We start from the raw sequence: 24,059 nt of genomic DNA on the forward strand, positions 1-24,059 counted from the left end.
CAGCCAGCCCAGGAGCTCTCTCTGGGTTCAGCAGTGTCCTTCAGGAGCCACCTCTCAGCACCCAGCCCTCAGTGCCCTGCTCTGCTCACAGGGGTGACAAGGCTGGCACCAGGAGCTGCTGCCTGTCCCTGATGCTGCTGAAGCCTGGAACAACTTTGGGATGATGCAGCAGGGAAGGAAAAGGGAGCTGAGCAAATTATGGATGCAAGAAATGTAAACAAGCTCCCTGATCCTCCCAGCCAGGGTCTCTGTGCATTTCAGGAACAACAGTTTGATGCATTTGTCCAGCTTGGACTCCAGGACTGATGCTGCTCACCCTGCCAGCCATCTGCCACACTGCTTTGAGTCCTGCAGGCCAGGAGAACATGCTCCCACCCCACTGACTGCCTGCTACTCTCCACTCTGACAGAAAGGCTTTAATACCTGACAGAGGTCAACGGCTTCAACACCTGACTTCAGGTGAGCAGGGCTTAACCAGCTCTTGTCAGTGAGTCAAGAGCTGGACACTGCCACCAACCTCTGACCAGGAGGAAGCATTTTCCCCAAGGAACTGTATCAGCTCCTCTCCCTTAATCCTGAATGACATCAGTGGTCTGAAATGGGAACCTGCAGGTACAGAGGCCTTGGGCGTCCACACACACCCTGGCTGTAATCATCACTAATGTGCCTTAAAATGAGAAATCCTCATGGAAAACAGCAACCAAGAGAACAAAATAAGCAACAAAACCCCCACACAGCTTTCAAGTCCAGAGGAATAAAACACAACAACACCAGCACAGAGCAGGTAAAAGGGTGAGACTGTCACTGCACCAGCCACACCACGCACAACGCTTTGATTAAGCCATTGACAAATGTGCTTTAGGGCAGAGAAATTTGGAAACATCAGGCAATCAAACTGTGAAGTCTGTGAAAGAATGTGATTAATGCAAAAATGTGATGAAACTAATGTGCTTGGCTCCAGAATTTCATGGCACGCCCTAAACTGGAACCAAATCTGATGGCTTCTTGGCGAGCAGTGCCCCTCTGTGCTCCCCAAACAGGGTTATCCGTGTCCTCTTTGTTTTCCAGGTCTGAGCAGAATACAAAGCTTTTATTGGAGCTACATTTCTAAGGATGTGTTTCCCAGGATATGTACCCATAAAAAGAGACGTGTACATGCATATATACTCTGAATAATTGCACAGAATTTCACTCTTCCCTCCTGAGACATAAAAGAGCCAAGTGTTATTAAATTTACGGCGAGTTCGTTGCAGTTTTCACATAATTTTCTTGATGCACTGCAGATTTTTTAACAGGCTGCTGCTTCCTTTCCTGTTTAATGTTAAGGCACTTGTCCAGTCTCAGCTATACCAACATCCTGGATTTCTGTCTGAGTTTATCAGCCCCAGGGGCAAATGTGTCATTTTCTCTTCTCCTCTGCCCTCCAGCTTTGTGTGGAAAAGGAATACATGGGCCTGCAGGGTTCAGGATGCAACAAAGGACTGCAAACTCAGATTACCAAGGCTGTGGTCAGCACAAGGCTGATCTTCCATGGATGGCAGGCACACATCAGGATGCACTCCGTGGCTGTGACCTCCAATTACAGGAGGCTGGGCTTGACACCAGCATCCAGGCAGGGGCAGAGGGCAGGAACAGAAGCAGACCTGGTATTTGTTGACTCACATTTGGTATTGTGGCTTTTGCAGCTAATTTTCTCTTGGTTACAAGCTCACTTTATGTTGAATTTTTCTTTCATTGCAAAAAGATATTTGTGTGCACATTGGAATGTGCTCTCCAGGGGAAGACACACAATATAACTGTGATGCAAAGGAAAATATTACACAGCAAGGCAGATGCAGGGGGGCTCAAAGAACTGCCTGTCTGAGGGCAAACCTCCCTGTCACTCTGCACACCTTCTCTTTAGGCTGCAAAACTCTAGGAAATGATGCTCAGTCCAACACACTCAGTTCCATGGGGCACCTGCAAGCTACAGCAGCCCACTGTGCCCTGACAATGAGCACCCAAACAGGGAGTGCCCCTGGGGGAATCCACCTGCCAGAACCTTTGCAAGTGAGCAGGGGCCTACAAACAGCCCTAGAACATGCAAGAAAATAGGCACAATTTTCCCCCAGTGTGCAGAGGAGACCTCTCTGGGGACAGTCTCATACCATGCATCCCAGGAGTGTTTAACATTGGACAGAAAGTGTGTGCAGATACAAGCTGAGCTGGATGGACAAATGACTCCTTCACAGGATGTGAGAGACTCTAAACACACAGTAAAGGAGCAAAAGCAGCCCCAGATACTCACACATGGGTTTGAGCTGCCCGATGAGCTCCTCTTTTGTCCACTTTGCCCATTCCTTCTTGTCGGTGTTGATGGAGCAGAGGATGGGCCCGCAGGGTTTGCCGCAGTCCTCGATGGCCGGCACGTTCAGGTAGTGCACCAACACAATGTCTGGGTTCTGCAGGGACAGCACAGCAAGGGTTATGTTGCTGGGGCCAGCACTCTCAGCATTTAACTTCCTAATTAAAGCTGGGACAGCAAGCATCATGAGCAGAGCCCAGATTGTATGGGATTTCCCCCAGATAAGAGCTGTTCTTTAAAAAAGGAGTGGGTCACAGTTTGCATATGGTTTCCCCCATCCTGAGGTGCTTTCAACTCTCCTGCTTCACTGGTATGTTCAGCATGAACCTCTTTTCCAGCCCTTGCAACACCAAATACCTGGAGTATTCCTATGAACATCACTGACAATGAACGCCAGGTAATATGCTTTGGTTTAAGGGACCTTTTGTTCGTTTGAGACAATGCTTCCATCAGTTCTGGACCACATCATTTTTTTGTTCACCTGAGAACATCAGGAACAGCCACACTTTCCATACAGTGACAGGAGGGAAGAGCAGAGGAGGCTCACAAACAATATCAGAGCACCCCAAACATGGCTCTTTACAGACAAGCCTGTAATTCCTTGTCTTTTGAAGATGTTTGCAAACTGCAGAGGGTTGGGACTGGAAAATCCCCTGTCAGGCAGGACAGCTGCAGGAGGACAGAGGTGCTGGCTCCTGCAGGGTGATCCCAGAGCTGAACCCACAGCTGATCCCACAACTGATCCTGCAGCTGATTCTGCAGGCAGATCCCACAGCTGACCCCACAGCTGAGCCCAAAACTGACCCCACTCCCCTCTCCCCATGGGCTGCAGGGTCAGACCCTGCCCTGGCACACTGCAGTGCTGTCCCACCACACCTGGAGCAGGAGCTGAGCTCTGTCCCCACCCTGTGAGTAAATGAATCAGCAGCAGCAACAGCTCTGCCAGTTCCTCACCAGCGTCCCAGGGAGATTGTTCAATAGATAATAACAAGATTGAGGAGATGATTTCTTTCCCCTAAGTCATTTACTCCTAAATTCGCAAACTTTAATGACTGCTTTGGAATTATTTATAAAAATAAATAGGATAATGGTGTAATTAAAACTCTAATGTTTCATTAATGCTGTTAGAGACCTGTTCCAAGGGGGAGTGGGAACACAACCCATCATCCACTTGCACAGGTTGTGCTGATGGGAGCACTTGCTCATGAAACCAGGGGAGAGCTGGAGTAGGACAGGGACACCTTCACCAAGGAGAGCTGGGGAGGGAATTCTGGTGGGCAAAGCACAGCACTGAACCCCAGCACGCTGGAGCTGCACCAGAGCAGTCCAGGGCAGGGACAGGGGGTGTGTGGGGTGACCAGGACCCCTCTAGTGCACCCTGCCCATACAGAGAGCATCCTGTACAACCCCAGGATTGGGGGGCTGGTCATGGCTCCCAGCTCCTCCAGGCTGGCCAAGAAGGGGCTGGCAGTGGGGAGGCCACTGGTGCACAGCAAGATGAAAAGCAGAGCAGCCCCACAGAGCATCCCCTCAGTGACCAGCTACATCCCTCTGTCTGGAGGAGAAGCTCAAAAGAGCTTAGGAGAAATTTCCTTAGGTTAGGAAAGTATGCAAGCAGGAACTTGCATTTTCTCCCTCTATGGATAGAACTGCAAGCAGGGGATTCTCAGTGAAGATTCTGTGAGAAGGCAGTATCAAATTATTGCAGTCAGTGCTAAAAGAGTTGTACTGCACAGGAAAAGACAAAGAAACCTTGTAAGGAACAGCTAAGAATTTACTTCAGAGAGGTTTTGGGAAGTGCCAAAGCAAAGAAAACTGTTGGCTCTTCTATTCCCAGGATTTTTCTGCCTTAGGTTGCAAATGCAAGATGTGGCCAGGGGTGTGTGTTCTGTTGCCATCTGTCAGAACCAGATGAGGCAGTTTTTATTTATCCCTTCCACAACCCATCTCCCAACAGGAGATCTCTGCTGTCCATGGCCAGTGAGTGTCCCTGCATGGCTGATCCAATTCCAGCATCCCATGGGGAGATGTTCCGCCCAGGGGAGGAGCCAAGCATTCCTACCTGGGTACAATCTGAGGGTTGGAAAAACACCAACAGCCTTTTCCACTGCATTGCCAGAGGGAGCCCAGGCCCATCTCCAGCACCACTGGACCTTCAGAGGAAAACTCCCCCCTTGTGCAGGATCCCTGCTGCAGCAGAGCCACAGCTGGCACTGCAGGAGGGCTGAGCCCCCATGGGATGGGGCTGGGACACCGCCCTGACACACAGGGGGTCAGGTCTATTCTGACTCTCTCAGTGTTATTTTGCATTGCTGCACTTTTATTTTTATTTTTCCTAATAAAAAACTGTTATTCCTGCTCCCACATCTCTGCCTGAGAGCCCCTTAATGTCAAAATAAAAATAATTCAGAAAGAGGAGATTTACATTTTCCATTTCAAGAGAGGCTCCTGCCTTCCTCAGCAGACACTGTCTTTTCAAACCAAGACATCATCTGAGACAAACAACTGGACCTTTTGTGTCCAATTGTGAGGTGTTCAAAACCTTCTTTTTCACAGGCACATCTGCCCCAGACAGAGGTCACAGAAAATCATCACAACCTCTCATCCTACAAAGGGGATGTCTGAAACATCACAGTGCTCATGCATAACTCACAAGAGGTTCAGATAGTAAAAACGATCACCCATACACCCAAATAGTCTCCATCAGCTAATTTAACATCATTAGTGATCTAGATGATGAAGTAATAAAAAGTAATATGCTTCAGAGATTTCATGTAAATACACCTCTTGCTCCAGGGAGGTTTCAAAGCAGGGAGCAAGGACACAGCAGTGGGTGATGTGGCAGTTCTGCAGGTGCTTCTGCCTTCTCTCAGGTGAGCTGTATTTTTCCCAGCCTGACAGTGCTGGGTTGTCACCAAGCAGGTCAGGATTGTGAGACCTCCTGCCTTCAGTGCAGCACAGGCAAGTGGACCTCGGCAGTGGACTGCACTGAAATTTATACTTTTTATATATAAAAGCATGTAAAACAAGCACAAACCAAACAGGTTTGTTCCTTATGCCTACATCTAAAAGCTGACCTCAGAATGACAAATCTCATGAATGCCAATCTACTTGGTGAACTGAAATGTTTTGACATGAATGAACAGCATACATATGTTTTGGAAAACTCATATTCAGCAGCAAATCATTATTTGTGATGACCTATCAGGAGAGCAAAAAAGATGTGAAAGAAAAAATACAAATATAACTTCTATATAGGAAAGGCATCAGGAGAGTGGACACCAGGGCAGAAACCCTTCAGTGGGGTGGCAGGGGGGAATGAGGGGAGCCCTGAACTGGGCTGCAGATGGTTCTGGAAATATTCCTGCTGGAAATCAGCCTTGGCAGAGTTGCTTTCCTTCCCCCAAACCCAAGCTGAAGGTGCTGCCATCTGTCCCTGACCTGGACAAGGCTCCTTGGCTTCTCCTGCCTCCTCAGTGTGGCACAGGAACTGCCTCCACTGCTGCCTCCACAGGAGATGGTGCCATAAGTGGTTAAACACAACAAGTCGTTGGTTTTGATGAAGAAAAATGCAACTGCAACATCTGTCTGACTCTTGTTTGAAGCTTCATCAGCACTAAGTGGTCAATAAATCAGACTGGCGTGGCGTTACATTTCTGCCATGGCTTAACCATTAATCTAATGCCAGTTCTCGTGAAAAATGAAGGAGAAAAACTTTGTGATGGTGAAACTGTGTGTGCACATTATCCAGAAAGTGATAATGGCAGTAATGGTGCTGCAGCCCTCCATCCCAGTGGCTCCTCTGCTGCCACCACACACCATGGAAATTATCTGACTGAAACAGGGATGGTTTGTTCCACCAGCCTGATTTTTCCCAGGAGCAGAAACACCAAACTGGAACAATTCCAGCATGTGGGAGCCGTGGGCAGCCAGCACAGGGCTGGCCAATGCTGGGGTGAAGGAATGGTCAGGTCCTGCAGAGTTCCACCACAGGGGAAACTCTCATTTCAGCAAACACCTTTTGCTTCTCCTTCACTTCCCAGAGTCCCCTCCAAGGGGAATCTCCCTTCTCTGGGAGAATAATCACAAAAACCTTCTGCCTTACCAAAGCATGCTGGTTCGGTTCTCTTCCTCTATTTTTCTTTTACAAGCAAAAATCAAAAGCCATTTCTGGCCAGCTTCCAGCTGCTCTTCAATTGCTCAGCCAAGGCAATCAGCTCAAGGCAAAATCTCACTGGCAGGGGCTCCCAAATCACCGATGACCACAGCTGAAGATAATTTTCTTTGGAAAAATACCTCTGAGCTGAAAGTTTTGCATTTTTACTCCCTGCTGGAAGGATGAAAGGAAGTAAATCATCCTCAGGTGTGAAGAGATCAGTGAGTTTAATCCCAGCCAAGGAATTACCCCCAAATGCAGCCACTTGCCCTGGCTGGCTCTGGATATTTGTGTCAGTTCTGTTGTGTCAAACCTGTGAAGCCCCACAGGTAGTGAAACCATCCATGGCTACAGCACAAAGCAGAATGGAAGGAATGGAGTGTGACAGTGGCATGGACAGGCAGCTCCTGTGCCCTACTCCCTCCCTGCTCGCCCCCAAAATTATAACAGGTTTTTTCTTTTTTTGGCAGCTATTCGTTCATGAGGTTTACTTTGTATTTCTCAAACAATCCAAAAGGCTGAAAAGGAAATCTCAGTTTTCTGGGAAGATAATTCACATCCATTGCTGTGGGGTGACTATTAATATTGATATTTGGATTAATATTTGACAGATATTAATTAACCTGCAAAAAAAGCTAATATAAAGAGGTCCCAAAAAAGCTAATATAAATGTAATGGTTTTGAGGGGTTACCATTACATGATGCTTTAGTACCCACAGGTAACTCAGGGACAGGTGCTGGGAGTGCCTGTGTATCATCTGTATGTTATCTAAAAATCAAACCACTGAATGAAACTATTCCCAGACACATTGATGACAGAATCTTCTGCTATTTATAGCAGTGTTTTTCTGGATGGTTTTCTCTGGATTTTCAAAGGTTTGAGAGCAGAGTCTGAGATACCTGAAGAAAAAGGCACAAATAAATAACACAGACATTGAAGTAATGGAATTTTTTCAGAGACCAAATGCTAGCTTTGGGCAGATTATTGGTTTGAATCCCAGCAATTGCTTTATCCTTGAACTAATTTCTAATTGAGGTCATGCTATGGAAGGCAACCTGGTGGCTGATGCCTTAGAATATATTAATCTTCCACACTAACTGTGAAAACAAAACAAAAAAAAAAACAAAAAACAAAAAAAACAAAAAAACAAAAAAAAAAAGCACTGCCTTTGAGCACACAACCTCCTGCCTTAATTTATCTAGAGCTGGGCATGTTTAATTAGGGAGAACGAGCCAATTACCAGAGACATTGCACAGCCCTGGCACCTGAGCTGGAGCACTGGAGCACAGGGAAGAGAGTGGGACCCCAGAGCCAGACACAAAAGGAGTTGTGCTGCAGAGCAGGACGCCTTCTGCTGGAAAATCCCTTTCAGATAGACCAGCACCTTGAATTAACCTTGTCCCCCATGGATCCAGCTGACAAAAGAGCTGCTGGAACTTCTGATCCTTCCTCAGGAAGAGAAGATGCTTGGGGTCAGCCAGGCAGGGAGACATTGGTGCATGTATGGGTTTAAATGGAGTTAAATCCTGACAGACACACACTCAGGATCTTGTGCCACTTGTCACTGTCCTCACCTGGGTACAGGAGCTTTGGACCATCCCCACCATCCCCACATCCCAGCCATGGCTGGAGTCTCAGGATTTATACCTTATAATACAATGCTTGTCTCAAAAAACTGGGAAAATGACTGTGTCAGCCAGCCCACAGATCCAACACAGAGTCACTTTCCTAATTTTTCAGCCCAAATTATTTTGAGTTTTTGTTTAAGTTCAACAATTTTTGAGACAAGAGACTAGCTACAGGACAATACAGCTCCATGTACTGCAAGTATTGAAAGGCTTGGAAAACAAACAATTATTTTGAGATTACGAGATTTCCTGCAATTGTTTTAAAGAGAATCAAGATTTCATCTGGCTGTATACTTTATAACCTGTTCCCCAGTTCCTCCTCAAAACCTTGGTAAGGGCACAGCACACAGAGCAGGCAGCATTTAAATAGCATGAGCAGAAAAGGGAGAGAGTCTTAATATAGAACAAACACCAAACACTCACTAATACATCCTCAAATGTGATACATTTGAAGATATTTTATTTGGAAAGAGCTGCCTCTAAATACTCCTGAGGATCATGTTTACTTAAAGTACACTTTGAAAGACACAGAGAAATAACAAGCAGTAATTCCTGGCCTCCAAAGTTCCTAAAGAAATTGATTTCTGAGATGTTTTTTATCTTTCAGAGCAATACCTCTAGTGCTAGTAAAAGGTGTAACAGGAAGATGATGCTACACAACCAGAAACGTGCAGCAAAATAAAACAAAAGGCACTTCTCTCTCTCACACAGGTATTATTCTTCTGGACAATGGAAATTTCTTTTCATCTGTGTCACCTCTCCCAGCTGGAAGCTTTAACTTACACAGGCAGCTGACAGGGACAAGATAATTCTGCCATGAGCTGGGACTGCATTTGTTTATCTGGGAACATGCAGGGAGCTTTGCTGCTGACACAGAGGTCCCAGGGATGGGGATGCAGCAGGGAAATCTCCTGTTCTGCTTATTGCTTATTGCCCAGAGACCATGATTCCCACAAAATCATGAAAGTGATTTTATGGGAAAGTGGTGTGGGTTGTGAAGGTCGTCGGGATAAGGTGAGAGATGAAAACTGACTCCAAGTTCTCAGAAGGCTGATATATTATATTATATTATATTATATTATATTATATTATATTATATATCATATCATATCATATCATATCATATATCATATCGATATATTATATTATAATTATATACTAAAACTGCATGCAGCACCCAGTGCCTCTACAGGGAGACAGAATTGCTGTGGAAATCACCAAGGCATCTCCTCCTCCTCCTCCTCCTCCTCCCTGTCACTTGCTCTCTGCAGTTTTACAATTCATTCTGCAAAAGCCTTGAGGATTTTCAAACAATAGCACTGAGGGCAAAGCAAAGGTTTCTTTGGTTTGAACTCCTCTGAGATACTCTTCCTGACAAATGAGGCTTATTCTAGCACACACATCTCTTGCTATACTGAATAAATTCTGCTACTCCAGCTCTCCATCACTTTGCATAGTGCCGCTGTGTTTTCCTATGTTAAACCTGAATACTGCAACCATTTCCAGAAAAAAACAAACCAATTCCAGTGGAATTTCTCCTGCAAGGAAAGTGGTGAAGAGAAGAATATCAACGCTGTAAGATATTTTCAGTGTCCTACATGTGAATTGTGCTTTTCGTTATCAAAATATCTCAAAAAATTTCCCAGCTGATACAGCCCGATTTATACATCAGGATTACTCAATTTAAGAGCAAAACATGGCTTTTTTTAGAGTAACACAAAGAAAAGGCTTTGATTGCCAATAAAGCACCAGTGAGGAACCTCCCAGCCACCAAAATGCAGATGTGGAGCAGAGTTCTGCCCTGCAGCTGCAGGAATAGTTTGAAATCATGTTTGGAATCATGCTGCCCATGCACACACGGGCAAAGTCCCAACAAATCACAGGCACAGATGTAAATATTGAGGTACTGCAAATGCTGTAACAGTGCTGCTCTCTTTGCAGGCTGCTGCTCTGGAAAAGATTTGCTACTGCATTTGGACTGTTTTTCCCCAGAAGTGTGAGCCAAAGATCCCTCAGCTGACATTTGTGAGGACTCTTTATTTTTTTTATTCATTCTGAAGTACAAAATCTCTTCTCCCTCTTTCTGTTTTTTATTGCAACCTTTACATGGGAATTCTGTCATTGCATTTCAAACGAGCTCAGCTCAGAACACTTCCATCCCCATCACTGGCCAGAAATGCCAGCATTATAAATCATGCCCCAAGTGGCTTCTGCCCTTTCCCAGCTCACCCAAGCCAGAGATACAATAATAGTTGATCTGAAATAAGAAGAAATTTTAATTTCAAAGCTCCACTGACATTCACCAAGTGCTTTCAAAGTTTCTATCAACAGAGTGCTTCCAATTCTAGTTGGAATGAAGACAGTGCAAGTTTTTCTCTCAAGCTGATGGCCTAGCTTGCCTCAATAACACTATTATCTGTTAAATATTAATGCATTTCTGTGAATTAAGAGCAGTTCTACAGGCACCTGCAGATGCACCACTTCTTACTTTTTTAATTGGTATTGTTGTAGGTGGACCAAGTAATAGAAAGCTGACATTTCCAAATACCAAACAAGAAGAGCCCAGGAGAATGTACTGAGAGCTCATGATAAGCTTTCCCTGCAGAGACATGCTGTCCTTCAGCACTGCTCCTAAAGCTTCACCAAGCTCCAAGCTACTTTTGTACATACAAAAATGATTTAAAATCATTTGGGAGAGGACTGAGGATGTGCCCAAGAGTTGGCCCAAGTGCTCAAGGCAGCAGAGCAGCATTTGCCAGGGTGCCACAGAGTCCCAGCCCCACACATCCCACCAGAAGGGAGCTCTGTGCAGTGCTGAGCTGGGAAGGATGAAAGCTTGATAAGAAAGTCTCACAGATATATGTATGTTTAGCAGAAAGATTTTTAAATGTAGAGGCTGATGAAGGAATAGAGATGGAAGCAAGTTTTGATAGAGAAGAAAAGAATTGCTGAGCCAGTCTTCCAGGACAACTAATATGTTAGTTAGAAAGGGTTTTTATGGCTTAGAGCAAAGGATAAACCCACCTCAAACAAGGAGATGTTTTTACCAAGCAGAAAGCACAGGCAAACAAGTCTGCCAATGGTGCAAGTAGAAAAAAGGTCTCAGAATTTTCCACTGCAAGAAAACTGAAAAACAACTTCTAGCTTCAACTGTAATGCACTAACTTTTAGTGATTGGAGAACAGTAACATGAATATGGTAATGACAGTAATTATGATAGGCTATAGGTAAAAGTTAAGGTATAGATTGGTTCTACTGTATTAAGATGCTCAGCAAAGAAAAGCATATAATGTACTGTAACCAAAAGAAAAGTAAATAATGCACTGTAACCAAAACCAAAGGGTCTCCAGGCCTGCCTGCAGCTGGAGCTGACAGCTGTGGGCACAGCTCTGTCACCCACGACCTTGGACTGCTGTAACACCTTGGATACAATAAACTGCATTTTGGAGAGCCCCTGAGGAGTCCCACATCCCTCATTTGGGATCTTACAGTGCTGGAAGGTGATGGCAGCTCCAGCTCCATCCCAGGGGCTCCAGCCCTGAGCCCTCTCCCTGCGCCTGCACAGACACAGAGCAGGGCATGGAGCTGGCAAGGAGGCACCTGTGAGCCTGATCCCTGCCTGAAGGAACAGCACATAAATGCTATTTAATGTTCCATGCAGCCTATACAGTACATGGTAAGCCAACAAGTCCTTTTTATTTTTATTCTTTGCTCTTGCTCTGAGGCCTCTATCATTCATAGCTTCTATAAATTTGTTACTTTTGATATCAGTGACTGGTAATACAATTCCCAGAGGAATAACATCAATAACCTTCAAAACACTTTCATAATGTTGCCTTTGATAGTCTTGCTACACGTTTGTTCCTATGGCAAAACCCTTCTGACACTGCTCCACAGCACTCAGGTTATTCACTGAAGGTTTTGTTGTGCCTGGATAACCCTTCCAGACATGAGTAACCCCAGTGCCAGGGAATCCAAAATTCTCCTTTTGGAGTCCAGCTTTACTTGTGCATTGCATGTGAGAGCTCACAAAATGGAGGATCCAAACAAAAGATGCATAAAAGCTCAGCTGTGACGGTGCTCACAGGGGTCTTATGTTGAGGGAAGAGACGAGGATCTGACTCCATGTTTCAGAAGGCTTGATTTATTATTTTATGATATATATTACATTAAAACTATACTAAAAGAATAGAAGAAAAGGTTCTCCTCAGAAGGCTGGCTAAGAATAGAAAAAGAAAGAACGATAACAAAGCTTTGTGGCTTGGGCTCTCTGTCTGAGCCAGCTGACTGTGATTGGCCATTAATTAAAAACAACCACATGACACCAATCACAGATGCCCCTGTTGCATTCCACAGCAGCAGATAATCAATGTTTACATTTTGTTCCTGAGGCCTCTCAGCTTCTCAGGAGGAAAAATCCTAAGGAAAGGATTTTTCCTAAAAAGATGTCTGTGACACTCAGCAACATGGGGCTGTGTCCAGAGAAGAGATGGGCAGGTCCCAGGGACACCCCAAAGTGCCACATCAAGGACAGGGCTCCCTCCTTTCTCCCTACAGCTGCTGGCTGTGATTCCCTAGCCATGCTGTCCTCAAAGGGATCCACAGGAGCCAGCACTTTAAACAGGAGACATCAAATCCTACAGCAAAAAAGGAGTATCAGACTTGAATTTCTTCTGAACTGTAAAAGAAAAATTATTAGACAACTTTCTTTCTTCTCCACTGCCACTCAGCATCCAATGGGATTAACAAACAGGGATTAGCATCTCAGCACTCCTGCTGCAGGCTGGGAGCCAGCCCAGCTCTCTGGGCATCCTCCACATCCATCTGGACACTCCCATGTGGATGCCTGGGAATCTTAAAAGGAAATGTGACCCCAACAGTGCTGCTGTGTGGCTCAGAGGGGCTGCTCTGACCTGCTGATAAGAGTGGAATTATCTCCTTATCAGACCTTTCCAAGGGCTCTGACTCCTGTCTGGCCCTGCAGGCATTCAGGTTTCTCTTGGGGAGATCTGACAAATGGATTTTGTTTCTGTTTCACTATGTCAGAGCAAGCACAGGAGCACTCCCAGGGTGCACAAACAGCTCTGGTCAGTGCCAGCACAGCTGTGAACTCCAGGGAGGGGCACTCATTCCTTCTGGCTCCTTTTTGCCCCAAATCAGGTCTCTTTTTCACAAACTAAGAGCACAGAATGGTAAATTGGACAGGGAGCCCATCCTGCCTCAAAGTGCCAAGGCAGAGCAAGGACCTGGCTGCTGAGGGAGATGTTATCAGGGATGAGCAGGAGTTGCTGCAGCAAAGCAAAATGTCCTTCACTCAATCCATCAGCCTCAGATTCTCTGCACAGAGCAGCCTGGCACACACAGTGCCCTGATAACCTCCAAAGCTGTGTCATTTAAACAAAGGCGAGCTTTGTTTAGCCCTTGGGCTCAGGCTGAGCTGCTGACAGATGCCAACACTTCATCCAATTAGAGTTTTAAGAAGTGAGCACAAATTTATCAGGTGAGCTTTTGGAGATGGGGCACATGAGAGTTATCCATTTCTTTGGTAACTCCATGGCTGATCTCTCCTGGAGAGTCTCCCTCACCTTTTTATTTCACAGTATGCCCCAAGAAAAAGAGTGAAGTTTTGGTAGTGCCTTCTGAAGAATACAACAAATAGCAATGCAGCTGCTGTTAAAAGCAGACATTAATGCAGAAATTCCCTCTCCTTTTTTTTTTTTTTAATCTACTTGCCAGATGTGACTATGAAGCTGAGATATTTTACACACTAAGAGCTGCTGCCTGGAGTGTACATTCACATCAGCAAGAGAAAAGAACATACAACTGTTCTGGTGTTTGTGAGGTCCCCAGGAGGAGGTGAGAGATGAGGAATCTGACTCCATGTTCTCAGAAGGCTGATTTATTATTTTATGATATTATATTATATTAAAAGAATATTATACTAAAACTATACTAAGAAAAAGAAAGGATACAGACAGAAGACTTAACAAGAATGATAATGAAGCCGGTGACTGACTCCTCAGAGTCTGACACAGCTGATAGTGATTGGTCATTAAGTCAAAACAATTCACAAGAAGCCAATCAAACATTCACCTGTTGGCAAACAACGTCCAGATCACATTCCAAAGCAGCAAACACAGGAGAAGCAAATCAGATAATTATTATTTACATTTCTCTCTGAGGCTTCTCAACTTCCCAGGAGAAGAAATCCTGGCAAAGGGATTTTTCAGAAAATATGACAGTGACACACAACACCTATGACACTGCATGCCTCACAAAATATAAAAAGGCAGGAAAGCTTCTTAATTTCAGTAACAGATGCAGACTATTACACACAGCCAGTCACTGCTCATTTCACCCATCAGCTACTTGACCCAGCTACACACACTGGTATCTTCTGAGACATCCCAAAAAAGCAGCAGTAGTTAGAACATCCAGTGCCAGACATGGGAATATTAAAGTTTAACATGGGCACTTTTAAGTTGGTAAATGCTCAGCAAAGTAAGCACAGATCAAAGGGGTTTCTGAGCTCAGGCATCAATGCATCTCAAGGAGCATCTGAGAGAGAGGTAACACTGAGCAATGAACAGCTCATGACAAGAGTCCTTGAAACCCCAGAAACAGCAACACTCTGCACTATCCAGGCTCAAGAGAGCTCTGGGCATTTTCTAATTTGCTGCTTTTTCCTTTTTTTTCTGTCTGCACAGAACATGGACGAGGAACGGAGCCCTGTTTTTTTGCTGTCCTTCAAACAAAGGACAGAGCGGGTTTTGTTCTTCAGCTTCGACCTCTCAGATCTGAACTTCATCAGACAGCATGAGAACTGGTCTCAGGGGCTGTTGTTAAGTGTGCCACACTGCTGGTAGGGCTGGTTCTGAGCAGAATATTGAGTGTCTTACATGCCCACCCACATTTTAGCCTTTGTACATATCCCACAGAGGTTTTCTGCCTTTTATTCCCCCAGCAAAGCCTGTCTGAGTCACAGACGCTGCCCAGGTGCCTCCTGTTTGTTGCTGGAGATGAGTGACTGACCCAGGCACAGATTGCTGCTCTCTGATACTGCTGGAGGGAGAGCTGGTGCTCACTCAGCAGCAGCAGCATCTGAGGTCACTGCAGTTGTGCCTTTGCAAACCACTCAGCGATGAAGACTTTCATCTTGGCACAGACACAGGAGCTGCAGCTGCCTTCTCCCCTTCATCAGGAACATTTCTGTTGCCATCAGAGGCATTTCCATCACCTGCCACAGCTGCAGGGAGCGAGGAAACGTCAGCTAGAGCAGGAATTGAAGGCACCAGGATTCCCCACCTTATTGCTCCTCGCTCTCAGAAGGTGCAGGTGCTCTGTGCAGGGCTGGACACTCTCACTGTGTCTGCCAGGAGCCCAGTGAAGCTGTTTCAGCACTGCCATTCTTGTTAAGCCTTCTGTCTGTATACTTTCTTTTTCTTAGTGTAGTATTCTTTTACAGTATAATATTTATTAATATAATATAATATTAATGTAATATAATATAGTGATAATATAATATAATAGAATATAATATAGTAATAATAGAATAGAATAGAATGGAATAGAATGACATCTATACTATATTATATAAGAAATTTATATTTTATAATAAGAAATTTATATTATATAGTAAGAAAATTATATTATATATTATATGATATGATATTTTATGATATTATATTATATTATATTATGTTATATTATATTATAATTATTATTATATTATATTATATTATATTATATTATATTATATTATATTATATTTAGTGGAAGGGTCAGGAAGTAGTTTAGCTAAAAACGCCAGCTTTGGGAGTTGGAGATGAGGGTTTGAATCCTTTCTTCCTGAGATAGGGTAGACTCTAAGTATGATACGATATAATATAATATAATATAATATAATATAATATAATATAATACAATGCAATATAATATCACCTTCCTCCACCACGTGCTCAGAACCAGAGATGGAGCAGGACCAGCCCAGGGGATTCTGTTCTCATTACACATACAGCAAACCCCGGCACTGGAGCAGCCCTGGCCACCCCAGGGCACTGAGATGCTGAGATGTGACAGCACAAGGGACACCATGTCCTGCTGGGCCCCCTGAGGAGCAGGTACCTCACACGCTCTGTGCTGTCTGCCTGCCACACCAGGGAGCACTAAAAACCTGTAAGGGAATGTGTAATGAGCTGACAGCAACAAAACCAGCGTGGGTGCACGCAGGGATTCCCTGCAGAGCCTGCCTTTGATGCTGTGCTGGGAGAGCACTCTCTGAGGAATGCAGCATCCCCCTCTTTAGGCAGAAACACCCTGCCACAGGAGATCCTGCATCACCTCTCTTTGGAATGCTCTCTTCTCCAGGTTTCCTGATGTTTTGGTGTTATGTCAGAAACGTTTCAGCAGGCTCAGTACTGCAAGAAACTGGAAAACATCACAAAAATCTTTCATCCCAGCTTGCTCACACAATTTGGAAATGACTGGAGCAACCATCATGCCTAAGGAGATCAGAGCCTGTCTGCTGAAATCCAAAGTCCAGAAGCTGCAGCAGGACAGGTGAAATGGTGAAATGCCCAAACTGCAGTTTGGCTGATGTGGGGATGGTAACAAGAGCCCAGAGCTTGAAGGCATGTTCCCAGCAACAGAGCAAACTCCCCACAATGTTCAGCATGTCCTCAAGTCATTCTGTTTTATAGATAGAGACACAAGGAAAAAAATGAAATCTAAAAAGCATTGTCAACTTGAATGATTTTTCAGGTTCTTGTCACTAAACAACCATCATCCCTCAGAGCATACGAAAAGCAATAAACCCAATAGAGCTAATAAAGGAAAACTGTGTGGAGCTTGACAGATCTGGCTGTCCCTGGCATGTGACAGCCAATTTTCCAAGCAGGCAAATTGAAGCTGCAGCAAACTTGTCCACAGGATAAGTGAGACCCTGACAAAAACAGCACCGAGCCCTGTTTTTTAACACTGTTAAGTTCTGCTAAAAAAAGGTCTATTTTGAAAGAACATTCAAAAGGTTCTGCAAAATACATTTGTGGCTGATATAAAAAGTGCCCAGTAATTGCTGAGCATCAGCACAGACCCAGTGGTGTGTTACACACAGAAAGGGACAAACCTCACCCTGTTAACACTGCTTGTCCACTCTGGCTGTGCCAGCCCAGCCACCCCCATTATCTGTGTTCCTCTGAATGTTAAAAACCCATCAGAAACTCCTCTAAAAGCTGGAATTCCTCAGGCTGTGTGGCAAACCCACACACAAAGGTTTGCAGGGAGAGTCTGTGACCAAACCAACACCTAATTTACCCAAGAACCCATTAACATTTCCTCTGTGCACTCACTGAATGAAGATGCTTTTGAAGCCACTTGTTCACCAATAAATTACAATGGTCTGGAATCATTAGCAACAAAGTAAATTGTTTTAATTGATCTGAACTTTTTTGCAATGTGGGAACTTCCTTTCCTGTATAATTGTACTTTCTAAAAGGCTGAAACAGCAAATGAAAGCTCTCTTGGAGCTTTGTGTCTGCAAAGTGCTCGCTATTCTGAAAGGCTGAAATTCTAGAAAATAAGAATTCAACAACTCTTCCATTTTTGCAATAACCTTGAACCTGCCTCATGAACTTTAGAAGGGGTCAAGGAGTTTTCTATTTGGAAATAGAAACAAGCCACACACAGACAGCTCATGCAGGAGCTCTTGCTGCACTGTCCAAAATCAGTATTACAGAAACACACAATATTTAAAGACTTCGTTTTTTTTTTAGGGATAGGAGAAGATGAAGACAATGCAGAATTAAACAATTGCAGCTCATCTGGTGTAAGTTCAGGCAAATGCAAAGGGGTAGAGGTCCTGTTAAAAAAGACCCAGGCTCTGAGTAATGGCAGCCTCTGCAAACAGAAGCAAAGCTGCAATTTAAAACAAACACAGTGCGCTGCCATCAGGTATAAATACATTTCTATTCAAATTGGTTGGGGGGCATTCAGAGGAAATATTCAATTTGTAAGTAGAATATAAACGGCATCTTTCAAAATCAGAGTTTTCAGCACAGATTAGCTCTCCATCCCCACTGCTGCTGAGAGGGCTAATCACCAGCCTGCATCACTTCTTCAACCTGACACTGGATAGAGCATATAATTATACTGATTAATTCTGCTGAAAACATACATTGTTTTGCTATAGAATGTAAACATAATAAGGTGAAAGTGTGTTACAAATAGAAAAAGCTGCACTGTTCAGAAAAACCTGCTCAGGTGCTACAGGCATTGGAGTGACTTCATTTATTAAAAGAGCAGCACTGATTCCCACAGCTGCTTCCTCTTCTGAAGGGAAAAGAAAACCAGGAAAAAACTGATGGATATATGACCCAGGAGTATTGCTGCAGCCTACTAAAGGCATCCAATTATTTATATATACATCAGAATAAAATTAAATGGAACAATAAAAAAGGGCTGCTTCAAACAGCCCTTTCCTGCACAGCACCTGCACACTGAAGGGCCTTTTTTGTTTTGTTTTTTTACAAAACAAAAAACAATGTGGCCAAAGGACCCTGGGTTCAAACAGGGGCTGGTACAGAGGGGGCTCAAGGGAGAGGCAGGAAGGAAACAGAAGGATTTCAGTCCATCTCCTGGGAGTGAGGCACTAACAGGCAACAGAATAAATATAAAATGGCCCACAACACAAGGAAAAAACCCCTAAAATTAGGAATTCCTCCTTGCACAGAATTACAGCAACAAAGCCTGGTAATTTTGCAGAAGACACCAGCATTAACACAGAGCACTTCAAACCAAGAGACAAGCCTTCCTCCTCAGCTGCAGCTTGCTGTGCAATGATCTGAGAAACCACTGGAAGAAAATTGCTTGAGTTTCCATTTCAGAGCTGCACTTAACCAAATACTATCTGTCTTCAGACATATTGGCAAGGAAAAGGAGCAAATTACTTGTTTTTCCTGTAGCACCTAAAATCCCAACAGCCACAGTGTCAGTCCCTTGTCACCCACAGCCTCCAGTGCTGTGACAACTCTTTCTGTGCACTGCTTGCTCAGATTGTTTGGTGTTATTTTAATTTATTCACCATATTTTAATTAATTTATTTATTTATAAACCCCCACCTAGAGCAAGGCACCCACATCCCACAGGACAGCACCATGAGTTCATGCTCTCTCAGATTGTCTGGTGTTCTTTTAATTTATTCACTATACTTTATTTAAATATATTTATATTTAAATATAAATAAATATATAAAACAAAGCACCCACATCCCACAGGACAGCAGCATGAGTTCCATGGAACACTCAGCTTTTCCCAGGACCTTTTTCCAGCATGGCAGGTCATGCTCATTCAGATTGTTAGTGTTATTTTAATTTATTCACCATATTTTAATTTTATCTATTTATTTATTTATTTATTTATAAAACCCCACCTACAGCAAAGCACTCAGATCCAGCAGGACAGCAGCATGAGTTCATGCTCACTCAGATTGTTTGGAGGTATTTTAATTTATTGACCAACATAAACCTAAGCTACAGCAAAGCACCCACATCCCCCAGGACAGCAGCACGAGTTCATGCTCACTCAGATTGTTAGTGTTATTTTAATTTATTCACTGTTATTTTAATTAAATTTATTTATTTATTTATAAACCCCCAGCTAGAGCAAAGCACCCACATCCCACAGGACAGCAGCATGAGTTCATGCTCATTCAGATTGTTTGGTGTTATTTTAATTTATTCACCATATTTTAATTTTATTTATTTATTTATAAAACCCCCTCCTAAAACAAAGTACCCACATCCCCCAGGACAGCAGCATGAGTTCATGCTCTCTCAGATTGTTTGGAGAGGAGCACTCAGGGTTTGCCTGACGATAAACGGAAGGGAAAGGCAAACACAAAGCTACAGCTGAGTAAGGAACATTAAGTCTGACACGGGGAAGCTGTGATGCATTACTCAGCCTGATAAGTTTAATGTATAATTTAGAAAGATATCACCAAAATGGAAAAGAGAAGCTGTTAAGCAGCTCTGAAGGGTATTGGGCTCAGGCATCACACGCAGTTAGTGTTCACAGGAGCTGCCTGCCCCATGGCACAGAACAACCCCTTGCCCAATAACTTGATTTAGATGTGTCTCAGCACTGAAGCACTTCAGAAAGAACTCATTGCTTTCCACAGCCCAGATTTAGGCTTTTCACTGAGTATTAGATATCGCCTCCCTGCTTGATAAGCAAAAGCCATCAGATGGGAAAGCCCTTCTCCAACTGCTGCTCAGAGCAATGGGCTCAGCCAGGCAGTCTGAACCCTTTGACACCTTGGAGGTCACTAATAATCCCAAATTACATTAAAAATACCTTGGAGAATGCATCAGCAGAAATAAATTACAAAAAGAAAATACACACAAAACCCACTGCTCACATAACACATCAGTTATGCTTTTTGTTTAAGAGTATAAAGGACAGCCACTTTGCCACAGTCCTTTGAAGAAATACTTATCTGGGGAGAAAAAAAAGCTTTGTTGGGGGTTTTAGGGACTCTTTTAGGGACTCTTCTGCCCTTTTGGTTCAGCAGGACATGCAGAGGAGGAATGCTGCAGCTGCTTGTTGAGGAGGCTGCAGGCTGCCGAATGACAGCTCAGCACCTGCCTGACAGGGGAGGCACTGACAAGGAAAGGTTTAAGGATTTATTTGCCCTAAGTGTCCCCTGGAGCCCACATTTCAGAATTAATGACTTCTGATACTGCTCATGCCATCACCAGAGGGCCTATGGAAAATATTTTTGATGATGAGGGATGCCATTTGTTAACAGGGTGAATGTGAAGAGCAGAGGGAGGGCACCCCCGGCACAGAGCAGAGCCTGGCACTGTGACACACTGCCACTGTCCCACCCCACACAGACCCACCACAGCACCTGCTCCAACCTCTGCTCAGCACCACGGGCAGGATTCCAGCATTGCTGATCAATCTTCGGCTGCTGCCTTGGATTATCTGTGCACAGCTCAGTGCAGGGAGCTCAGGCAGGTCTCCATGGGAGAAGAGATGAGGATCTGACTCCATGTTTCAGAAGGCTTGATTTATTATTTTATGATATAAACTATATTAAAACTATACCAGAAGAATAGAAGAAAGGATTTCATCACAAGGCTAGCTAAGAATAGAAAAAGAAAGAACAAATAACAAAGGTTTGTGGCTTGGACAGAGAGTCTGAGCCAGCTGACTGTGATTGGCCATTAATTAGAAACAGCCACATGAGACCAATCCCAGATCCACCTGTTGCATTCCACAGCAGCAGATAATCAATGTTTGCATTTTGTTCCTGTGGTCTCTCAGGAGGAAAAATCCTAAGGAAAGGATTTTCCATAAAATGTGTCTGTGACAGCCCCTCCACGTCAAGGCTGCCATGGGCCTGACAGGTGAACCTCAAGCAAAGTGGAAATTGATGGGTGGCAGCAGGTTAGAGCTGAGACAGGAAGGAAATTCATCTACAGAGCCAAACCAGCATTGTGGCACAGCAGGGAAGAAGGTCACACAGCAAACAATGACAAAAAGCTGTGAAGGGCCCCAGAAGCGCAGGCAGTCCCAGAAAGGTTCAAGTTCTGATGTCCCTTCTGTCCCCCTAACAAGGTTGCTTGTTATTTCCCTGGATTCTCTCACCATCCACACATTTGCATTCCAGTTTTGAGTTTACCACACTAGAGGAAGGAATGACATCTTGCAGCAGTGTCACTGTATTTCCTTTCCTTAAATCAGATTTAACTTGTGTTGCTCTTTAGCAAAATTCATTGTCCTCTTATTCAGTACTACCAGATAAAAAGGACAGAACTGTCTTATCTACAATTTTGGGAACAATTCCTCATCTGACACAGTATTTGTACAGCACTGCCATTTGTCTTTTCCTAGTCTGTTAATATTGACCTTTTCTATTTCCTTTAAAAAGGACCTTTCCACAAGTGATCTCTCCCCACCCAGCCCCTGTTGAGCAGAACCATCCAGCACCACCTGCAGCATCTCAGGCTGTGGCACAGGATTAGGCTGCACTTGTTTTATCCAGTTCTTTATTTATCTTTATCCTCTGTTCTTTATTTATATATATATATATTTATATATATATTATATATCTTTTAATAAAGATATTATATATATATATTTTAATATATATTTTTATATCAAGTTTTTGCTCTTTACTTCAATTCCATATTAAGAGAAACACTGACAACCCATGACTCCCTCTAATGACATCCTAACCACCCCCTAAATGCCTGCAGGACTCAGAAACAGCTTTCCTATTCTGTCCCTGTTTCCCAGCTCCATTAAAAATATACATTATAAAAGGTTTTGATTCCTGCTAGCTCATTATCCAGAGCACCCTGTGCTCCAACATCTGTCTGACCAATCCCAGTGACATTTCTATCCCAGGGGCATGGCTTTTCTGGCTTCCCACTCCCAACAAAATGGGAGATGCTTTTCAGGACACATTGTCACTGTAACTGCTCCAGGAATTGCTTTATCACACATATATTTTAAACTCTTGACAACACTCACACAGAGATAAGGGAAGAGGAACTTGGGCCCCTGTTTTATAACATTTTCCCTATTTCTAGTGGTTTATCTCCTGAAAATATCAGTGTGTCTCCCAAATCCTTACAAATCAGTGCAGCTGGCAATATCAGCCTCTCCGACCTCAGCCAGCACTGCCTGCAATGATTCACTCAGAATGATCAGCTCAGAAAGGGAGTCCTTGCTCCAAAAGCCTCCAGCACTCCAACACCAGGCACCCAGCTCTGCAGTGAGACCAGAAATTCTTGGGATGATGTGCTGCTGTTTCCTCAGAGCAAAAAATGTACCTGCACCTGCCACACAACAACCTGGGACATGCAGAGCAGCAGAGGGTCACTGTCACATTCTCTGAAAAATCCCTTTTCCCAGGAATTTCTCCTGGGTAGATGAGAAACCTCAGAGAAAAATGAAAACAATAATTATCTGATTTGCTTCTCCTGTGTTTTGCTGCTTCGGAATGTGTTTGGACATTTATGAACGGTTTCATTGTTTTCATGTGAATTGTTTTGACTTATTGGCCAATCATGCTCAGGCTGTGTTGGGACTCTGGAAGGAGACACGAGTTTCCTTTAGTATCTTTTAGCCTTCTGTCTGTATCCTTTTTCTATTATTTAGTATAGTTTAGTATAGTATTCTTTATATAATATAGATCATAAAATAATAAATTAGCCTTCTGAGAACATGGAGTCAGATTCATCATTCCTCCCTTTGATGGGGGTCTCAGAAAATACCCCAGCAGAGTGGCATTTTGGCACTTGGGATCCCCAATTTCCTTCCTCTCAGAGGTTACAGTGTGGGGGGAATGGACATCTCATGAGTGTCACACACTGCACCAGCCATGGCCACCAAGCACCTGGAAGGAAGGTGCTGGTGGCTGCTCCAAGAAGCTGTCACAGCCCCAAAGTCAAGGCAGATCATGCAATACATGAAAAAGGGGCCTGGGACAGAGAGATACGAAGCACACGGACAATCCCAGCCAAATCATTTCAAAGCACACAGTTGGATGCTGTGATTTGTACACAGCAGGGAGCAACTGGCCCCTGGCCACCCAGACACCCTGCAGCTGAGCAGGACCAGCACCTGGCGATGTGGGATAATCCCTGGCATGCTGTGAATGCCTGTGCTCCCTCTGGATATGGAGGAATTAATCCTTGGGAGTGCCTGGTGCAGCTCTGCAAGGAGCAGGACCAGCAGTGCTCATGAGCCAGAGCAATCTGAGGCTGCACTTTGGTGGGGTTTTTTTTAACAAGCACAGACTGTGCCCACAAAACCTGACATAATTTGAGTTCAGAGATGCAATAAAAAATAGCACTCCCTTCCCAGAGCTTTTAGACTCAAAAATCTCATCAAAAAGAAATGCAGGTCTATAAATTATGCAGC

General features: G+C 44.1%; 1 protein-coding gene across 7 annotated transcripts in view; it reads right to left on the reverse strand.

The window, feature by feature from the left end:
* The window catches only part of CAMTA1 (calmodulin binding transcription activator 1), a 242,505-nt gene that overhangs the window by 54,754 nt on the left and 163,692 nt on the right, over positions 1–24,059 (reverse strand). For all 7 annotated transcript variants that reach the window (XM_054292023.1, XM_054292022.1, XM_054292025.1 and 4 more), the window contains exon 6: positions 2,288–2,441. In XM_054292023.1, coding sequence (XP_054147998.1) covers positions 2,288–2,441 — 154 coding nt within the window. The remainder of the gene's footprint in view (positions 1–2,287; positions 2,442–24,059) is intronic.

The sequence above is a fragment of the Melozone crissalis genome, unplaced genomic scaffold (genome assembly GCF_028551555.1).
Source record: "Melozone crissalis strain CALT ecotype California unplaced genomic scaffold, PUWL_Pcris_2 ptg000107l_1, whole genome shotgun sequence".
Lineage (NCBI taxonomy): Eukaryota > Metazoa > Chordata > Aves > Passeriformes > Passerellidae > Melozone > Melozone crissalis.